The following is a 22,590-nucleotide window of genomic DNA, read 5'->3' as shown; positions in this document are numbered from 1 at the left end:
TTCAGGATTGTCTCGAGGCAAAAATCTGGGGAAGGGTACAGAAACATTTCTGCTACTTTGAAGGTCCCAATGAGCACAGTGACCTCCATCATCTGTAAATGGAAGAAGTTCAGATCCACCAGGACTCTTCCTAGAGCTGGAAGCCCGTCTAAACTGAGCGATCGGAGGTGAAGGACCTCAGTCAGGGAGGTGACCAAGAACCCGATGGTCACTCTGTTAGAGCTCCAGCATTCCTCTGTGAAGAAAGGAGAACCTTCCAGAAGGACAACCATCTCTGCAGCAATCCACCAATCAGGGCTGTATGGTAGAGTGGCCAGACAGAAGCCACTCCTTAGAAAAAACGGCACATGGCAGCCCACCTGGAGTTTGACAAAAGGCACCTGAAGGACTCTAAGACCAGGAGAAACAAAATTCTGTGGTCTGATGAGACAAAAATTGAACTCTTTGGAGGAAACCAGGCACCATCCCTACAGTGAAGCATGGTGTGGCAGGGGAAAGGTTGTAAATGCTTATGTACTCATACATGTACTCATACATGTGATTTCATAGTTTTTATTTTTAATACATTTGCAAAAAATAAAATCATGTTGTTATTATAGGGTGTTGTGAGTAAAATCTTGAGGGAAAAATGAATTTATAAAATGTGGAAAAAGTGCTGTGAATACTTTCCACATGCACTGTAGTACTACTATTCTTACTACTATTATTACCAACTAAAATGTTTAATCACTATTACTCTGGGACTCTACTACAGTTCTACAGTAAGTGGAGCTGATGAGCCATATAAAAATATGTTTACTTACTTTATTTTTTCTGCATAAATGAAGTGGGAAGTGAAGCATTATCTTTTTTGTAAAAGAAATGTCTACGTTTGGGCCTGTTTTGGGGTTCCGACTTTAAAGTCAGGTCAGTTTGGGTGAGAGAAGCCATAAATATGAAAATGATAAAGGCTCTTTGGGTTAGTTATCTTATCAAACAAACAGTTTATGTCAATTTTGGATAAAAGGCAAAGAAATGATGAAAATGTACAAAAGAAAATACTAACACACAGGATAACTAAAGTATTAAAGAGCACTAATACCATACACTGAAATTTATGAATCTATTTAAATAAAATTAACATCAAATCAAATCTATTTTATTTATATAGCGCCAAATCACAACAAACAGTTGCCCCAAGGCGCTTTATATTGTAATGCAAAAGCCATACAATAATTACAGAAAAACCCCAACGGTCAAAACGACCCCCTGTGAGCAAGCACTTGGCGACAGTGGGAAGGAAAAACTCCCTTTTAACAGGAAGAAACCTCCAGCAGAACCAGGCTCAGGGAGGGGCAGTCTTCTGCTGGGACTGGTTGGGGCTGAGGGAGAGAACCAGGAAAAAGACATGCTGTGGAGGGGAGCAGAGATCGATCACTAATGATTAAATGCAGAGTGGTGCATACAGAGCAAAAAGAGAAAGAAACAGTGCATCATGGGAACCCCCCAGCAGTCTACGTCTATAGCAGCATAACTAAGGGATGGTTCAGGGTCACCTGATCCAGCCCTAACTATAAGCTTTAGCAAAAAGGAAAGTTTTAAGCCTAATCTTAAAAGTAGAGAGGGTGTCTGTCTCCCTGATCTGAATTGGGAGCTGGTTCCACAGGAGAGGAGCCTGAAAGCTGAAGGCTCTGCCTCCCATTCTACTCTTACAAACCCTAGGAACTACAAGTAAGCCTGCAGTCTGAGAGCGAAGCGCTCTATTGGGGTGATATGGTACTACGAGGTCCCTAAGATAAGAAGGGACCTGATTATTCAAAATCTTATAAGTAAGAAGAAGAATTTTAAATTCTATTCTGGAATTAACAGGAAGCCAATGAAGAGAGGCCAATATGGGTGAGATATGCTCTCTCCTTCTAGTCCCCGTCAGTACTCTAGCTGCAGCATTTTGAATTAACTGAAGACTTTTCAGGGAACTTTTAGGACAACCTGATAATAATGAATTACAATAGTCCAGCCTAGAGGAAATAAATGCATGAATTAGTTTTTCAGCATCACTCTGAGACAAGACCTAATTTTAGAGATATTGCACAAATACAAAAAAGCAGTCCTACATATTTGCTTAATATGCGCATTGAAGGACATATCCTGATCAAAAATGACTCCAAGATTTCTCACAGTATTACTAGAGGTCAGGGTAATGCCATCCAGAGTAAGGATCTGGTTAGACACCATGTTTCTAAGATTTGTGGGGCCAAGTACAATAACTTCAGTTTTATCTGAGTTTAAAAGCAGGAAATTAGAGGTCATCCATGTCTTTATGTCTGTAAGACAATCCTGCAGTTTAACTAATTGGTGTGTCCTCTGGCTTCATGGATAGATAAAGCTGGGTATCATCTGCGTAACAATGAAGATTTAAGCAATGCCATCTAATAATACTGCCTAAGGGAAGCATGTATAAAGTGAATAAAATTGGTCCTAGCACAGAACCTTGTGGAACTCCATAATTAACCTTAGTCTGTGAAGAAGATTCCCCATTTACATGAACAAATTGTAATCTATTAGATAAATATGATTCAAACCACCGCAGCGCAGTGCCTTTAATACCTATGGCATGCTCTAATCTCTGTAATAAAATTTTATGGTCAACAGTATCAAAAGCAGCACTGAGGTCTAACAGAACAAGCACAGAGATGAGTCCACTGTCTGAGGCCATAAGAAGATCATTTGTAACCTTCACTAATGCTGTTTCTGTGCTATGATGAATTCTAAAACCTGACTGAAACTCTTCAAATAAACCATTCCTCTGCAGATGATCAGTTAGCTGTTTTACAACTACCCTTTCAAGAATTTTTGAGAGAAAAGGAAGGTTGGAGATTGGCCTATAATTAGCTAACATAAGCAGTATTAAACACATAAAGGTACTGATACTCTGATCCATATTGGACGACTAATGATATGCATCATAAAATGTGAGAAAGGATATTGAGCCCTAAATGTGCTCCGCGTTTACCCAGCAGAGTGGAGGTTTTCACAGCTGGGAAGAATTCTGATGGAGTTTTTGTGTCCATGTTAATAAAGACCATTTTGTGTCTGTAGACTAACTCGTATCTGCTGTGTGTTTACATCTGGTTGATCCCAAATATAAACAGAAACCCGTCTACTTCCACTTTTCAGTGTGATATCATTCTTGACTGTGCATGTATATGAAGAAGCAAACAGGGCTCGGGCACACGCGTCACGCGCGCTGATGATGACTGTGTCAGAGAGAGCGCTCACACGGGGCTCGGAGAGGCAGCCAGACACCCGCTCATATCAGGCAGCAGCACGTGAGCGTCCTGCATCTCCTCCCTCTCGCCACGTCTCGCCGCCACATAGCCTCTCAGCACAGGGATGCCTGGTCAACAAATCAAACACACCCCAGCGTCAGACTGAATCCATGGAGTCCACTTCTCTGGACCTGCACAGGGCCCGGTAGGTTTGCTGAGAGGAAAAGAAGTAAACAAACATTGTGGTGAAACAGCTGAAAACCTTCTCTACAAACTTTCTTGATCTCCTCCTCCTCCCGTCCTTCAGGAGCATCTTCTAGTTTTCGCTTTAAACGTGGCTCCTCCTTTTCTGCGTTTGCTTGAAGTTCAGCTTTGAGCGCCAACGAAGCCGGCCCTGTGAGAGAGAAAACCATCAACTACACTGACAGTCCACGGTTTCAGTCGGTGCCCAGCTTTGATAAGCTTCTTAAAGGCGAGTCCTGCAAACAAGCATTAAAGCTCGTTCCCTAAAACGCCACATAAACTAAGACCATGTACCCTGAATGATCATCCAATCAATGCTTCCAGGCGAGAAACATGAAGGTTCAAACCACATATCACGGCTTCATTTATCAAACAGTGCATGGAAAAGGTTCCAAGGTCGTACGCACCTACACAAGAACCAGCTGATGAATCCCACGTTCTAAAACATCACCCTTTAGCTCGTTCACGGTTATTTGCATCCAGAAACACCTTGAACTGAAACATAAATTCTATCTGAGGGCAGATTACAGTTAATATACAACATAATGAAGTCAAAGTACGTCAAAACAACAGGGCACAAAACTACCAGGCAGAGTCCTACACAAGAGGACTATGACAGCGTGGAAGATTCTCCTCCCTCTGACGGGCGGCGGTCAACAGTCGGCCTGGATACACTGCCAGTCAAAATGTCTCCAAAGATGTGTTTGAAGAATCCATCAGGGGGCTTAAGACAGCAGCAGAACCTATTCCCCAGAGGCTGGAGGAGACAGAGGGGTGTGTAGCCTACCTGGAGGACACTCCTGAGAAGTCAGTGAGTGACGGAGGAAGCCAAGCACAAGACACTGAGGACTTGTGGAACCACAAACACATAAATTGGAAAACTCACAGCCTCATCTTCAATTCAATTTACTTTATTTGTACAGCGCCAAATCACAACAAAGGTGCTTCACAGGAGTAAGGTCTAACCTTATCAGGGGTCGAAATCCACTTTTAACCTACTTGCACTGGTGCTAGTAACAAAAAAATTACTTGCACCAAAAAAAGTTACTTGCACTAGGGCTGCCACAAACAACTATTTTGATAGTCGACTAGTCAACGATTATTTTTGCGATTAGTTGACTAGTCGGATCATACGTAATTTCCTAAATTTAAGGCCTGCAGCATTTTCCAAGAAATGTCAGGGGATGAAAACATGAACATTTCCAAATCAGTGACTATTTCTTAGACTGTATTTACATCAACCATTCATAAATACAAACAGTGTGGTACTTTATGGTAAATCTGTCAGGTAGGCAGTTCTCAAAAACTAAATGTCCATTCTGGAAGGAGACAAGTGAGGGAAGCCACGAAGACACAACTCTGGAAGAACGTTTGACTTCTGTGAGTGGAGAAACTGGGAATAGTGCAACATTTTTATTTTTATCTTCATTTTACTTATAGTCCCACCTTTTTCTGATTTGTGGTTGTTTCTGTTGCATTTCTGAAATTACAGAACTGCTTTAAAGAAAAGTGTGAACATTTTATTGTGTTTTAAAACTTTATGGAGCAAATGCAAACACCAAACTCTTATAAAGAAGGAAAAAATACACAGACGTGCAGGCAAACTTTGATATAACCTGGACAGAACAATGCAGACTGATTTGACTTTCCATATTTTTGTATAAATAAATCAGAATAAAATAAGACATAACTCACTTTGAAATTAATAAAACATGCAGCTTATAATCTTCTTTCTTCTTCTTTGTCTTTCGGCTGTTCCCGTTAGGGGGCGCCACAGAAGATCAATCGTTTCCATCTCACCCTGTCCTCTGTATCTTCCTCTGTCACACCAACCACCTGCATGTCCTCTCTCAGCACATCCATGAACCTCCTCTTTGTCCTCCCTCTTCTCCTCCTGCCTGGTGGCTCCATCCTCAGCATCCTTCTCGCTATATACCCTGGGTCCCTCCTCTGCACATGTCCAAACCATCTCAATCTCACCTCTCTGACTTTGTCTCCAAACTGTCCCACCTGAGCTGTCCCTCTGATATGTTCATTCCTAATCTTGTCCATTCTTGTCACCCCCAAAGAGAATCTCAACATCTTCAGCTCTGCCACCTCCAGCTCTGCCTCCTGTCTTTTTGTTAGTGCCACTGTCTCTAAACCATACAACATAGCTGGTCTCACTACTGTCTTGTAAACTTTCTCCTTCACTCTTGCTGATATTCTTCGGTCACAAATCACTCCTGCCACCTTTCTCCACCCACTCCACCCTGCCTGCACTCTCTTCTTCACCTCTCTACCACACTCTCCATTACTTTGAACAGTTGACCCCAAATATTTAAACTCATCTACTTTCGCCACTTCTACTCCTTGTAACTGCACTATTCCACTGGGCTCCCTCTCATTCACACACATGTACTCAGTCTTGCTTCTACTGACTTTCATTCCCCTTCTCTCCAAAGCATATCTCCACTTCTCCAGACTAGACTCAACTTGCTGTCTACTCTCACTACAGATCACAATGTCATCTGCAAACAACATAGTCCATGGGGACTCCTGTCTGATCTCATCTGTCAACCTGTCCATCACCACTGCAAACAAGAAAGGACTCAGAGCTGATCCTTGGTGTAATCCCACCTCCACCTTGAATGAGTCTGTCATTCCGACTGCACATCTCACCGCTGTCACACTATTCTTGTACATGTCCTGCACTACCCTAACATACTTCTCTGCCACTCCAGACTTCCTCATACAATACCACAACGCTTCTCTTGGTACCCTATCATAAGCTTTTTCTAAGTCCACAAACACACAATGTAACTCTTTCTGGCCTTCTCTGTACAGTATTCTCAGAGCAAACATTGCATCTGTAGTGCTCTTTCTCGGCATGAAACCATATTGCTGCTCACAGATCTTCACCTGTTTTCTAAGCCTAGCTTCTACTACTCTTTCCCATAACTTCATGCTGTGGCTGATCAGCTTTATGCCTCTGTAGTTACTGCAGCTCTGCACATCACCCTTGTTCTTGAAAATAGGAACCAGCACACTTCGTCTCCACTCCTCTGGCATCCTCTCACTTTCCAAGATTTTATTAAACAATCTGGTTAGAAACTCTACTGCCATCTCTCCTAGACATTTCCATGCCTCCACTGGAATGTCATCTGGACCAACTGCCTTTCCACTCTTCATCCTCTTCATAGCAGCCCTCACTTGTTCCTTGCTAATCTCTTGTACTTCCTGATTTACTCTCACCACATCATCCAGCCTTTTCTCTCGCTCATTTTCTTCATTCATCAGCTCTTCAAAATATTCCCTCCACCTTCTCAGCACACACTCCTTACTTGTCAGCACATTACCATGTGCATCTTTTACCACCCTAACCTGCTGCACATCCTTTCCAGCTGTGTCCCTTTATCTGGCCAATCGGTACAAGTCCTTTTCTCCTTCCTTACTATTCAACTTCTTGTACAGCTCGCAATATGCCTTTTCCTTTGCTTTTGCCACTTCTCTTTTCGCCTTACGCCGCATCTCCTTGTACTCCTGTCTACTTTCTTCATCTCTCCGACTATCCCAAAACTTTTTCGCCAACCTCTTTCTCCTTATGCTTTCCTGGACCTCTTCATTCCACCACCAAGTCTCCTTGTCTTCCTTCCACTGTCCAGATGTCATACCCAGTACTGTCCTAGCTGTCTCCCTCACCACATCTGCAGTACTTTTCCAGTTGTCCAAACTTGCTTCCCCTCCAACCAGTGCTTCTCTCACCTGCTCGCTAAATTTCACACAACAGTCTTCCTCCTTCAGCTTCCACCATCTGATCCTTTGTTGAGCTCTCACTTTCTTCTTCTTCTTTACCTCTAAAGTCATCCTACAAACAACCATCCTATGCTGTCTAGTGACACTCTCTCCTGCTACCACCTTACAGTCTGTGATTTCTTTTAGCTTGCATCTCCTATAAAGAATGTAGTCCACCTGTGTGCACCTTCCTCCACTCTTATATGTTACCCTGTGCTCCTCCCTTTTCTTAAAGTAGGTATTCACCACAGCCATTTCCATCCTTTTTGCAAAATCAACTACCATCTGTCCTTCCCCATTCCTATCCTTGATACCATATCTACCCATTACTTCCTCATCACCTCTGTTCCCTTCACCAACATGCCCATTGAAGTCAGCTTATAATAACTTTGAAAAATAACAAAAATCAGCAGCTTGTATTTTTATTCTGACTCAGTTCATTTTAGTGTGATGAAGTCATTTTTAAAAGTCATTTTTTTTCTCCTCATCAGTCACATTTTGTGCTTGAACACTAAATTAAGCTTAAGACTGAACAAATGGAAAATAACAGCTGTTAAAGTTCAGAGGTCTCGCCTGCTTTTTGTGATCTGTGCCTCTGAACATCACTGCACAGCTTCTCCACAGCAGGGTTTTTTTTAACCCATGTATACGTACTTTTTGCTCCGTTCATTTATTTATTCTGATTTTTAAGGATATTTAACTGTTCATTTCATCTTATGATCTCATAAATTCAGTATACGATCAATCAATTCAATCAATCAATTTTTTTTTATATAGCGCCAAATCACAACAAACAGTTGCCCCAAGGCGCGTTATATTGTAAGGCAAGGCCATACAATAATTATGTAAAACCCCAACGGTCAAAACGACCCCCTGTGAGCAAGCACTTGGCTACAGTGGGAAGGAAAAACTCCCCTTTAACAGGATGAAACCTCCAGCAGAACCAGGCTCAGGGAGGGGCAGTCTTCTGCTGAGACTGGTTGGGGCTGAGGGAGAGAACCAGGAAAAAGACATGCTGTGGAGGGGAGCAGAGATCGATCACTAATGATTAAATGCAGAGTGGTGCATACAGAGCAAAAAGAGAAAGAAACAGTGCATCATGGGAACCCCCCAGCAGTCTACGTCTATAGCAGCATAACTAAGGGATGGTTCAGGGTCACCTGATCCAGCCCTAACTATAAGCTTTAGCAAAAAGGAAAGTTTTAAGCCTAATCTTAAAAGTAGAGAGGGTGTCTGTCTCCCTGATCTGAATTGGGAGCTGGTTCCACAGGAGAGGAGCCTGAAAGCTGAAGGCTCTGCCTCCCATTCTACTCTTACAAACCCTAGGAACTACAAGTAAGCCTGCAGTCTGAGAGCGAAGCGCTCTATTGGGGTGATATGGTACTACGAGGTCCCTACGATAAGATGGGACCTGATTATTCAAAACCTTATAAGTAAGAAGAAGAATTTTAAATTCTATTCTAGAATTAACAGGAAGCCAATGAAGAGAGGCCAATATGGGTGAGATATGCTCTCTCCTTCTAGTCCCCGTCAGTACTCTAGCTGCAGCATTTTGAATTAACTGAAGGCTTTTTAGGGAACTTTTAGGACAACCTGATAATAATGAATTACAATAGTCCAGCCTAGAGGAAATAAATGCATGAATTAGTTTTTCAGCATCACTCTGAGACAAGACCTTTCTGATTTTAGAGATATTGCGTAAATGCAAAAAAAGCAGTCCTACATATTTGTTTAATATGCGCTTTGAATGACATATCCTGATCAAAAATGACTCCAAGATTTCTCACAGTATTACTAGAGGTCAGGGTAATGCCATCCAGAGTAAGGATCTGGTTAGACACCATGTTTCTAAGATTTGTGGGGCCAAGTACAATAACTTCAGTTTTATCTGAGTTTAAAAGCAGGAAATTAGAGGTCATCCATGTCTTTATGTCTGTAGACAATCCTGCAGTTTAGCTAATTGGTGTGTGTCCTCTGGCTTCATGGATAGATAAAGCTGGGTACATCTGCGTAACAATGAAATTTAAGCAATACGTCTAATAATACTGCCTAAGGGAAGCATGTATAAAGTGAATAAATTGGTCCTAGCACAGAACCTTGTGGAACTCCATAATTAACTTTAGTCTGTGAAGAAGATTCCCCATTTACATGAACAAATTGTAATCTATTAGACAAATATGATTCAAACCACCGCAACGCAGTGCCTTTAATACCTATGGCATGCTCTAATCTCTGTAATAAAATTTTATGGTCAACAGTATCAAAAGCAGCACTGAGGTCTAACAGAACAAGCACAGAGATGAGTCCACTATCCGAGGCCATAAGAAGATCATTTGTAACCTTCACTAATGCTGTTTCTGTACTATGATGAATTCTAAAACCTGACTGAAACTCTTCAAATAGACCATTCCTCTGCAGATGATCAGTTAGCTGTTTTACAACTACCCTTTCAAGAATTTTTGAGAGAAAAGGAAGGTTGGAGATTGGCCTATAATTAGCTAAGATAGCTGGGTCAAGTGATGGCTTTTTAAGTAATGGTTTAATTACTGCCACCTTAAAAGCCTGTGGTACATCGCCAACTAACAAAGATAGATTGATCATATTTAAGATCGAAGCATTAAATAATGGTAGGACTTCCTTGAGCAGCCTGGTAGGAATGGGGTCTAATAAACATGTTGATGGTTTGGATGAAATAACTAATGAAAATAACTCAGACAGAACAATTGGAGAGAAAGAGTCTAACCAAATACCGGCATCACTGAAAGCAGCCAAAGATAACGATACGTCTTTGGGATGGTTATGAGTAATTTTTTCTCTAATAGTTAAAATTTTGTTAGCAAAGAAAGTCATGAAGTCATTACTAGTTAAAGTTAATGGAATACTCAGCTCAATAGAGCTCTGACTCTTTGTCAGCCTGGCTACAGTGCTGAAAAGAAACCTGGGGTTGTTCTTATTTTCTTCAATTAGTGATGAGTAGAAAGATGTCCTAGCTTTACGGAGGTCTTTTTTATAGAGCAACAGACTCTTTTTCCAGGCTAAGTGAAGATCTTCTAAATTAGTGAGACGCCATTTCCTCTCCAACTTACGGGTTATCTGCTTTAAGCTACGAGTTTGTGAGTTATACCACGGAGTCAGGCACTTCTGATTTAAAGCTCTCTTTTTCAGAGGAGCTACAGCATCCAAAGTTGTCTTCAATGAGGATGTAAAACTATTGACGAGATACTCTATCTCACTTACAGAGTTTAGGTAGCTACTCTGCACTGTGTTGGTATATGGCATTAGAGAACATAAAGAAGGAATCATATCCTTAAACCTAGTTACAGCGCTTTCTGAAAGACTTCTAGTGTAATGAAACTTATTCCCCACTGCTGGGTAGTCCATCAGAGTAAATGTAAATGTTATTAAGAAATGATCAGACAGAAGGGAGTTTTCAGGGAATACTGTTAAGTCTTCTATTTCCATACCATAAGTCAGAACAAGATCTAAGATATGATTAAAGTGGTGGGTGGACTCATTTACTTTTTGAGCAAAGCCAATAGAGTCTAATAATAGATTAAATGCAGTGTTGAGGCTGTCATTCTCAGCATCTGTGTGGATGTTAAAATCGCCCACTATAATTATCTTATCTGAGCTAAGCACTAAGTCAGACAAAAGGTCTGAAAATTCACAGAGAAACTCACAGTAACGACCAGGTGGACGATAGATAACAACAAATAAAACTGGTTTTTGGGACTTCCAATTTGGATGGACAAGACTAAGAGTCAAGCTTTCAAATGAATTAAAGCTCTGTCTGGGTTTTTGATTAATTAATAAGATGGAATGGAAGATTGCTGCTAATCCTCCGCCCCGGCCCGTGCTACGAGCATTCTGACAGTTAGTGTGACTCGGGGGTGTTGACTCATTTAAACTAACATATTCATCCTGCTGTAACCAGGTTTCTGTAAGGCAGAATAAATAAATAAAAAGCGCCATAATAACTGATAAAACTGCGTTTTTTACGGCTTTTTTTGGTGAAACGCGACTGAAAGTGGCGTCATTGTGGCATGGATGGCTTTCCATAGTTCTCAGCAGAATGTAACGTCTCGTGCCTCCGTTCAGGAATCTTCCTCCCCCACCCGCTCCAGTTGCGAGCGCGCGCACGCACGCACGCACGCACGCACGCACGCACGCACACACACACACACACAGCTCCTTCGGTAAACTGCGCATTTTAAACGGCTTTGAACAAGACGGCCATTGTTTTAATCGGCCGTCTTATCCAAATTTTAACATCCAAATGACGGCAGAATGGCTCGCTGCCTAAAACTATGAATGGAGAGAAAAACAAAGACTTAAATAAAATAAACAACTCGTCGACTACTAAATTAGTTGTCGACGGTTTCAATAGTCATCATGGTCGTGACTAGTCGACTAGTTATGGCAGCCCTAATTTGTACCCGTAGGTAGATTTGACTTGCAGCAAACAGAAAAGGGCGTCCAAGTTAGTCAGACACAACAATAACACTGAAAACACTAACGAATAACATATGCAAAACAAAGTGTAACCACTGTTGTATAAAGTACCGGAAAATCACACTTAAGTAAAAGTACAGATACCCATTAAAAAATGATTTTGGTAGAAGTTCAAGTCACTACTAGTTACTCAAGTAAAAGTCTTAAAGTATCTAGTATTTATTGTACTTTAGTATGACAAGTAATGTACAACTGAATGTACTCAAGTATTGAAAGTAAAAGTACAAGTAAATGTTAATAATCAAAAACGGACTGATTTTTTTATATTACAAAGTTTATCTAGGCTTGTAAATGACTGGTAGTATTAGTCAAAATACTGAAAATTGTGCACATCACAAAAAAACACTTCAGAAACAAGGTTTCAAAACCTAAACAAGAGTAGGCTACTCACTAGGTGTTCACAGGAAACACTTATTTATTTCTATATGTATTTATTTATTTTCATTGTTCCATGGTTTTATCTTTTCTGTTGTGTTTTGTTTCATTAGGTTCTTTTTGTCTCTTTCTCTAAAATTGTAACATTATTATTCTATTATTATTGACTATTATTGTCTATTATGTAGACTATTATTGCTATAATATATGAATAAAAATAAATTTAAAAAATTACAAATTGACTCTTTTACGACAATGAATGCTGAGCCATTAATTATACAGAAAACAAATCAACACAAACGTAATGATGCAAACAGCTTAATGCTAACTTTAACATTGAAAACGCCATAGACATGCTAACGCATTAGCATCAATCCCGTTTATAAGTTATAAAATATATCTATCAACTGTTTCAGAAGACCATAACAGGTCGGTTTAACATAAAAATATTAAATATTACTCACTGGCATATGCTCTTCAGGGTTTTAACAGGAAAAAATTAGGATAAAGTGAAATTAACGAACCCACAAATCGTAGATCGAAGCACTGCTTCGACCTGCAAATCACTGCTTCGATTGGCGCAAGGTTCAAAGCAAAGCTGCGCTGCAGAAAAGTTGATTACAGACCCGCTGCAGGTCTGTAATCAATGCAGAGAAATGATCATTTTCCTGACAAACACCCCCCAAGTGCACAACTGCCAAAAAGCCTATCGGACATGACTCGTGACAAATCGGTCTGACTTTGTTGCGGTCACTAGTAATCAGTGGTGTCTCTGGGTGAAAACATGACTTTTTTGTGTGTGTTTTGTTTGTTTTTTTGTAACGAGTAACGGCATGGCGCATAGAAAATGTATCGGAGTAGAAGAATGCAATTAAGGTCGGAAATGTAGTGAAGTAAAAGTGAAAGTAAGCTGAATTTAAAAAACTCAAGTAAAGTACAAAGTCTCCCAAAACGTACTTAAGTACAGTAGTGAAGTATTTTTACTTTGTTACTATACAACACTGAGTGTAACACAGACACCACCGAGCACTCACAAGCTCACTAAACCACTAAAAAAGAAAGACTCATCAGGAGAAACCACTAAAAGATGGTCAGCATAAAACTGATGTACAAAGGGCAAATAAATATATAAATATGTGCAAAACCTACTAAGATTTGTTCAAATGCAGAATTGCCACTGGAACAAAACTACTCCTGTAGCGTTTTGTCCTACACCTTGGGACTTTAAACCTACAGCCAGAAGGTAGGAGCTGAAATTCATTAGCCAGAGGGTGGGAGTCATCAACTGGGATGCAGCTGGTTATCCACTGTAACTGTTTGGTGTACAGGGACTCTAAACTCAGCTGTGACTCACCAATCAGTTGACTGGACCATTTAATAATCTGACCTCAGTCTGTTCCTGTCCTTCAGTGTCAAACTGCCAAACCAGGCCACCAAAGAGAAAGATAAAACAGATTCAATAAAAGCACAACAAAATAAAAGTTTGCACAATTTCAACTGGTTGACCATTAATTATTGTGTTGTTGGGTGTGCTACCATGCTTCCTGAAATCAATGACCATATCTTTAGTTGTTGATGTATTGATCTGAAGATATGAGTCCTCACACCATTGAACAAAATGGTCACCTACAGGGCTGTGACTGCTCTTATTGTCCTGCAGCAGTCTGACAATCACTGTCATCCGCATATTTTAAAATGAACCTGTTTTTAAAAGTGCTCTGACACATACTGGTGTAAAAAATGAATAACAGAGGTGAGAGCACACCCCCTTGTGGTGAGCCAGTAGAAGAACACACTGTGTTTGATAAAATCCCGTTCACTCTGACTTTCTGTGTTCTGCTTGTTAAAAAGTCTAAAATCCAGCCCACAAGATTGTTGCTTAGTTTAAAATGTTCTAAAAGCCTTTGGGTTAAAATACAAGGTTGAACTGTATTAAAAGCTGAGGAGAAGTCAATAAATAAAAGACGGACGTGACACCCGCTGCCTCCAGATGTGTAAAAAGCAAATGAAGCAGAGTGAGTGTGGCCTCCTCCACTCCTCTGTTAGGCCTGGAAGCAAATTGTAACGGATCAAGTGCGTGCATAGAGCTTTTTAGCATTTCAGACCGTACCAATTTCTCAAAGATTTTCATCGGGATTGATGTTCAGGTAACAGACCTAAAATCATTCAAAGTTGTGGGATTACTAGATTTAGGAACTGGGACCACAACAGCATCTTTCCACACTTTGGAAACATGCTGTGTTTCCAAAACTGGTTAAAAATATGATAAAAAACTGGACTCAGCTCTTTTGCACAAGATTTAAGTAAGTGGCCACAGATATTGTCTGGACCATGACTCTAGTTTACTTTTGTGCTTTTTCTATATCCCATTGGTTAAAGGAAAAACACTGGGGGTCACGGAGCCTGAGACCAAGTTCCTGGGTTTCCTTACTAAAATTGGATAAATGATTAAAAAAATAATTAAGAGTGTTAGCTGGTTCAATATCTGAGTTGAAACTATTTAAAGTAATGTTTGTGCTATTTTCCATATTTTGGAGGCTCGCAGTGGCCTTATACTAGACCATGCGGACCCAAGGTTATGAGCAGACGTCTTCTTCTCCAACTCAGACTTGTAGCTCTGTTTTGCTTTAAGAGTCTCTGTTTTAAGCTCCTTGGTGACTAAAAGAAGGTCTGAGTCTACTCCCTTTTTAAAGGCATCCTTCTTTTTCTTTATACAAGACTTCACTGATTTAGTGACCCGGGGTCTGTTGTTTGGACACATTTTAACTCTCTTACAGGGAGCAATCATGTCTCTGCAAAAAGTGACATAAGAGCATATGACATCAGTGAGTTCATCCAATTTATCAGAGGACTGCTTCAACATGTCCCAGTCAGTACAGTTAAAACATTCCTGCAGGCAGAGCTCAGAATCAGCGGTCCAGACTTTCACATCCTTGGTTTCTACTTTTCCCTTCTTCAGAACAGTCTTGTAGGTTGGCAGACGGTGCACACAATTATGATCTGCAGAACCCAAAGGGAAACGAGGGAGTGATTAAAAAGCATCTTTAACTGACCCATGACCCAATTCGACCTCAAAACTTTGCATGCTGCACCTGTGATAATGTACCATGGATTGGATTGGTGGAGGAGGTCTCAGGGGAGTTTGGTGACGATAGGATTAAGTTTATGCACCCTCATTGACCAGCTAAAACCGTCTACTGGCCATCCAGAGATGACTGTTGTTGGATTCCTGTATCTGATGTACACTGTGTGATAAGTGCTCCATTCTTGAAATCATCTTCAACCAGAAACTACAGTATTTCTCACAATGACCTAGCCAGAATTTCTGACCACTGTTTGAATTGGCCTGTTGACATGGAGTAAAAATCATACACCTGGTGTTCATAAGACAGACATTTGTGAAATTTTCATTTACTTTTGGTTTGTGATTGACAATATTTTGTGGAATACATCAACTTCCAACACTATGTATATGTACTGAAGTATACAGAATGGACACTGAATGGATCTCTGAAGGAATGGGAATTAAACTTCCACAAGGTATTGCACGAAAATAAAAAAGAAAACCCCTCCAATTTTTATATGTTGTAGTTGACATATAGGGCTACATTTTTCATAATGGGGCCAAAATGGTTGGGCGTGTCCCTCAGTGTCAATTTCAGGGTAAAAATAGAGTTCAAAAGGTTATCCAACTCAAAAGTGCTCAAATGCACAAAACAACATGCAGGTTTAGATTCCCTATGTTACCACCATTACAAAAATGTCCAGACCAGTGGTTGCTGAGTTACAGTAATTTGAAATTTGGCAGCCGCACCCTTTTTCATGAAAAAGTGAAAAAATGAAATTGCAATATCTCAAAAACTGCTGGTCCGATCAAGTTAAAATTTTAAATTCAGGCTTTCCTGGCTATGAGTTACCTATATACCAAACTTCATAAAAATTGGAGGAGGTGGGGTTTAACTCATTGGTTGATCTGCGATTGACTGACCCCTCTATCAGGTATGGACTCTCCAAAAACGTGAAAATTTTGGCAGCTACTCAGGGTGCAGCCCATAGGTGGTGCTGCAATTCTCTATTTTTTGTACTTGTTCACATTTTCACAGGGGCAGTGTGGCCTGTTTCCTTAGTCAGATTCAGTGGTTCAAAATGCTTCAGTTGCAGTGTCACTAATAGTTAGAAATAAAATACATCAGCGATCACTAATTATTTTCACATGTGCACGGATAGACTTACCACCATGAATACTTTGCTGATGTGTTTTAAGTGGGATGTTAAATAATGTATGACATGTCCTTGAAGCACTAACTTACTGAAACAGAGAGAAACTCACGTGGATCTCATACAACGTCCAGTCCCACGGTACCTGATGCCTGCTTCTGTGTCAATGTTCCTGGTATCCAAATCACCAGTTTCGTGGCATTCTATTGTCTTTCCACAGATTTTGACTCATTTCATTTGGCTGCGGTTCTTTGGCTGCACCACTACAAGCAAGTTGTTTTTATTTTAAGTTTGACAGATTGATGGCAATTTGCACACATTTACACGAGTACTGCGTCGAACGTGCACCTTCAAAACAGACTGATTCCGGGCGGAAGTGCCCGGATGTGCGACCGACACTTCTTTGTCTTTCGGCTGTTCCCGTTAGGGGGCGCCACAGCACATCAATCGTTTCCATCTCACCCTGTCCTCTGTATCTTCCTCTGTCACATCAACCACCTGCATGTCCTCTCTCAGCACATCCATGAACCTCCTCTTTGGTCTCCCTCTTCTCCTCCTGCCTGGTGGATCCATCCTCAGCATCCTTCTCCCTATATACCCTGGGTCCCTCCTCTGCACATGTCCAAACCATCTCAATCTCGCCTCTCTGACTTTGTCTCCAAACCGTCCCACCTGAGCTGTCCCTCTGATATGTTCATTCCTAATCTTGTTCATTCTCGTCACTCCGAAAGAGAATCTCATCATCTCCAGCTCTGCCTCCTGTCTTTTTGTTAGTGCCACTGTCTCTAAACCATACAACATAGCTGGTCTCACTACTGTCTTGTAAACTTTCTCCTTCACTCTTGCTGATATTCTTCGGTCACAAATCACTCCTGCCACCTTTCTCCACCCACTCCACCCTGCCTGCACTCTCTTCTTCACCTCTCTACCACACTCTCCATTACTTTGAACAGTTGACCCCAAATATTTAAACTCATCTACTTTCACCACTTCTACTCCTTGTAACTGCACTATTCCACTGGGCTCCCTCTCATTCACACACATGTACTCAGTCTTGCTTCTACTGACTTTCATTCCCCTTCTCTCCAAAGCATGTCTCCACCTCTCCAGACTAGACTCAACTTGCTCTCTACTCTCACTACAGATCATAATGTCATCTGCAAACATCATAGTTCATGGGGACTCCTGTCTGATCTCATCTGTCAACCTGTCCATCACCACTGCAAACAAGAAAGGACTCAGAGCTGATTCTTGGTGTAATCCCACCTCCACCTTGAATGAGTCTGTCATTCCGACTGCGCATCTCACCGCTGTCACACTATTCTTGTACATGTCCTGCACTACCCTAACATACTTCTCTGCCACTCCAGACTTCCTCATACAATGCCACAACTCTTCTCTTGGCACCCTATCATAAGCTTTTTCTAAGTCCACAAACACACAATGTAACTCTTTCTGGCCTTCTCTGTACTTCAACAGTATTCTCAGAGCAAACATTGCATCTGTAGTGCTCTTTCTCTGCATGAAACCATATTGCTGCTCACAGATCTTCACCTGTTTTCTAAGCCTAGCTTCTACTACTCTTTCCCATAACTTCATGCTGTGGCTGATCAGCTTTATGCCTCTGTAGTTACTGCAGCTCTGCACATCACCCTTGTTCTTGAAAATAGGAACCAGCACACTTTGTCTCCACTCCTCAGGCATCCTCTCACTTTACAAGATTTTATTAAACAATCTGGTTAGAAACTCTACTGCCATCTCTCCTAGACATTTCCATGCCTCCACTGGAATGTCATCTGGACCAACTGCCTTCCACTCTTCATCCTCTTCATAGCAGCCCTCACTTCTTCCTTGCTAATCTCTTGTACTTCCTGATTTACTCTCACCACATCTCCAGCCTTTTCCTCTCGCTCATTTTGTTTATTCATCAACTCTTCAAAATATTCCCGTCCACCTTCTCAGCAACACTCCTCACTGTCAGCACATTAACCATCTGCATCTTTTACCACCCTAACCTGCTGCACATCCTTTCCAGCTGTGTCCCTTTGTCGTGCCAATCGGTACAAGTCCTTTTCTCCTTCCTTACTATTCAACTTCTTGTACAGCTCGCAATATGCCTTTTCCTTCGCTTCTGCCACTTCTCTTTTTACCTTACGCCGCACACAAATAAAATAAGTTGAACTGACATACTCGCATGCTATTTTTGTTTTTTTTGCCTTCCACCAGATGTCGCTTCTTTTGCGATTCAAAACATCAACATTTAACTGGAAACAAGAAGGGGAAAGCTTCATACGCTTCACGAAGCTTCCTTACTGTCAACAGTGAACAAGTGACGTGTTTTTAACAGTTTTAACTCACCAGATGTGTGCTTGGGCTCCGGGAGGTCGTCAAACAAATCCATTCCACGGCTAATGCTAAGCTAGCTTAGCTGTGTGAGCGACACCTGCACAATTCCGTTTGTGTGGAGCCCAGCAAACTGGCCAAGTTTAAGTTGTGTTACTGCCCGTATAAATTCAACAGAAACACAAAAGAAACTCAAACTATTTTGACACGTACTGTTTGAAAGCTTAATTTACTCCAAATTCATGCATATTAGCAGTCGGCTAAACCACTGCACTGGCACAAAGTCCACGAGAATGACGCAAACAACTTCTCAATGTGGCTTTCAAAATAAAGTGCGTTACACAAAACAAAAGGCAAGATGAAGAAAAATTTAACAAAGATTGGATGTAGTATAAGATTTTGCTTTGTAATTTGTTTGAGAAAATAGACAAATCAATTTCCGAATGTCGAGTTCAAAATAAAAGATATTCTATGCCAATATTTTACCTCATTAGAATCAGAACCAGAATCAAATTGATTGCTAAGCAAGTTCTCACATACAAGGAATTCGAACTGGTAATGAGAAGAGAAGGAAAAAATACTTCTGTAAGAAGTAAAAGAGTCAAATAGACAAATAGTCAAAACTATGTTCACTGTTAAATAAATATAACAGTGTGATGGGGCTGTGCAAAAGCATATGATTGGTGTGCAGATGTACAGAACCTTTCAGTGCAGGGGCGACCAATCTGTACTTTGTGGAAGTTGGGGGGGTGCAGGGTAAATGGGGTTCTCTGGCAGCATTTATTAGTCTCGCTGTGGGTGGAAAGAAGCTGTTTTTGTCACACTCCCTCAGAGGGGAAGGTGACAAAAAGTTTGTGTCCTGGGTGAGAGGGATCGGCCTCTATCTACCCTCACCTCAAGGCCCTGGAGGTGTACAGGTCCTGTAGGGATGGCAGACTGCAGTCGATCACCTTCTCTGCTGCGTGGATGATACGCTGCAGTCTGCTCCTGTCCTTAGCAGTGACAGCAGCGTACCAAACAGTGATGGAGGAGGAGATGATGGACTCAATGACGACAGTGTAGAAGTTCACCATCATTGGTTTTGGCAGGTTGAACTTCCTCAGCTGCCACAGAAACTACATCCTCTGTTGTGCTGTCTTAGTGAGAAAGTTGATGTTCAGCTCCCACTTAAGGTCCTGGGTGATGGTGACCCTCAGGTAAAGGAAAGACTCCACAATGGTGACTGGGGAGTCACACAGGGTGATGGGGCGACCGGGACTGGGCTCTTTGTCAAGTCAACAGCCATCTCCACTGTCTTGAGGGAAATGAGCTCCAGGTTGTTCTGTTTGCACCAGGACACCAGGGCCTCGTGTACAAAGTGTGTGTACACACAAAAACCTGGCGTACGTCCATCTCCATGTCCACGTGCAGATGTATCAAAAGTGACTCGAGTGTGGAAATGTGTGGTGCGTCACGCAAAAATCCAGACTGGCGTATGTACATTTCTACAGCTATTGTCCCATCTCTGACACGCGCAGGTAACGCAGGGAACCGTTAATAGTGTGAAAACATGAAGTCATCAGAGTGATGTGCACATCAGAGACACACTGATGAACATTTAACACACCCACATGTTTTGCAATTATATGTGTGTATAAAACATTTTCAATATTACATTTAAATATTTGTAGTCTTCCAAAAAATTATGACAAATTGAGACATTTTATATCCTCTTTGAATCATGAGTTTTCTGTAACTGCCCTTACAGAATCATGGCTGACTGAGCAGTGCAAAGACACTAATTTGTATGAATTACAACTTTATAACTCTACTCACTTTGTCAGACAACAAAGGTCTGGAGGAGGAGTCTCAATATTTGTACATAAAAATCTAGATTTCAATGTCCAGTTTGATCTCATGAATTCAAGTGAATCTGATTTTGAATCAATTTTCATAGAAATATTGTCTGATAGTAGAACAAAAAAAATCGTATCATTGGTTGTATTTATAGGCCACCAAATACAGATGTTGTGAACTTCAACCAGTGTTTTTCAAATATTCTGTAACTCATTAACAGAGAGGATAAAATCTGTCAAATTCTTGGCGACTTTAATATAAAAATTTGTTCAATAGGGAAACCCATTGTGCAACGAATGATTTCTTAAATAATCTTCATGCAGATTACTTCTTTCCCTCAATTACCACACAGATAATAGTTACAAAACATTCTGCTACATTAATAGATAATATTTATTTAATAATTTAAATTATGCAATGAAATGTGGAATATTGTTTACAGACATTTCAGATCATTTTCCAATATTTCAAATTGTGGAATTGGAAAACTGTTATATGCCAAATAAGAAATCAACTACTGACTATAGAAATTTTTATATTACTAATAAAATTAAATTCAAGAGACTAATGGAGAACATTTCTTTTGAAACAATATATATGGAAACAGATCCCAATTTAGCATATCAGGTCTTCATGCAAATGTTCAGTGAAGTTTACGAAAAATCATTTCCAGTCATTAAATTATCTCGTGATACATCCAGAAAGCAAAACCCATGGTTTTCTAAGGGGCTACAAAAACCCTTATTCAGAAAAAAACAAGCTGTTGTGTGGGCTGCTGAAGAGGAGGTACTGCTGGCCCACCACCACAAGATGGCGCCCTGCTTGAAGTGCGGGCTTCAAGCACGAGAGGGCGTCGGAGCGACCACGAGTGACAGCTGTCACTCATCATCCGTACCAGCTGTCACTCATCCACTACTCATCACCACCACCATAAAGGCCGGACTGCAACTCCACCTCCCCGCCGAGAAATCAGCTACTGTTCAGGTAATTTCTCTGCTAAGCTTAACTGTGACTAATAGTCTGATCTCATTTGCAGCCATTTTCCTGTGACGGTGTCCTTATCTGCGGTATTGGCGTTTGGTGTGGACTGCGACGGCTTTGCCTCACACCCCAAACCACATAAGTGGTTTCACAGGAGCTGTACGAGTGTGTGATTGGAGGTGGAGGTTCTCCCTCCTAACTGTATACAGACTGTGGGATTACTGAGTGTGCGACCTCACACTCATCTGGACTGTCTCTGTTCTCTGCCAGCAGTACCGGGTCTGACGGCTGAAGACAGCGGCCACCTGGGGCGCAGGGCTTGGCGGCTCCGGTGTTCTTCAGCTCCGTTGGTGGTGGAAGCTGTGTGGGATCCAGCTCTTCTATCACCAGGCGTCTTCTATCATCGAGCCTGCCCACACGTCACCTGGTGTATGATTGACAGTCCACCATATTGTTATTGTCTGTACGTCGTTGTGCGATTCACAACATTAAATTGTTACTTTTGGCTTATCCATTGTCCGTTCATTAACGCCCCCTGTTGTGGGTCCGTGTCACGACACTTTCACAACACAAGCTGTATAAAAAATATTTATCAACTCCTTCACCTTTAAATTTATCAACCTATAAATTCTATAAAAAAAATAAATACACTACTCTTGTTAGGGCTGCAAAGAAGAAATACTTCAGTGACAATTTTCAAAAATCAAGAAACAATATTAAAGGGACCTGGAAAATAAACAATAAATAATCAAATAAACAATAAATAAAATAAACAATAATAAATTAATAAATAAACAAAAAAATAAAAAAACAAACAATAAATCAATGAACTGTTGTGTGGGCCGCCGAAGAGGCGGTACTGCTGGCCCACCACCAGAGGGCGCCCTGCCTGTTGGCACTTTTCGGGCACCAGAGGGTGCACTGGCCAGGTGGATCATCCAGGTGCACCGTTTGGCTGTCAGCTGTCTGTCATCACTCATCACCTCATTCCATAAAAGCCTGGGAAAGACACCATAACTCTGCCGAGTTATCAGCTTACCCCGCAGGTAAGCCGACTCAG

The 22,590-nt window shown here is 41.2% G+C and overlaps 1 protein-coding gene across 3 annotated transcripts in view; it reads right to left on the bottom strand.

The window, feature by feature from the left end:
- ilkap (integrin-linked kinase-associated serine/threonine phosphatase) overlaps positions 1 to 18,997 on the bottom strand; it is a 53,460-nt gene extending 34,463 nt beyond the window's left edge. The window contains exons 1-3 of one of the 3 annotated variants that reach the window (XM_034165426.1): positions 18,729 to 18,997; positions 3,511 to 3,642; positions 3,259 to 3,376 (exon numbers count right to left, since the gene is read on the bottom strand). In XM_034165426.1, the coding sequence (XP_034021317.1) occupies positions 3,259 to 3,376; positions 3,511 to 3,642; positions 18,729 to 18,771 (293 nt within the window). In that variant the 5' untranslated portion in view covers positions 18,772 to 18,997. Of the gene's footprint in view, positions 1 to 3,258; positions 3,377 to 3,487; positions 3,643 to 18,728 lie in introns of those variants that run through there. The other 2 variants (XM_034165427.1, XM_034165428.1) reach the window with 2 other exon arrangements.
- Between the last annotated feature and the right edge of the window lie 3,593 nt (positions 18,998 to 22,590).

The sequence above is a fragment of the Thalassophryne amazonica genome, unplaced genomic scaffold (genome assembly GCF_902500255.1).
Source record: "Thalassophryne amazonica unplaced genomic scaffold, fThaAma1.1, whole genome shotgun sequence".
NCBI classification, from domain to species: domain Eukaryota; kingdom Metazoa; phylum Chordata; class Actinopteri; order Batrachoidiformes; family Batrachoididae; genus Thalassophryne; species Thalassophryne amazonica.
This window is presented reverse-complemented; position numbering and strand designations above follow the sequence as displayed.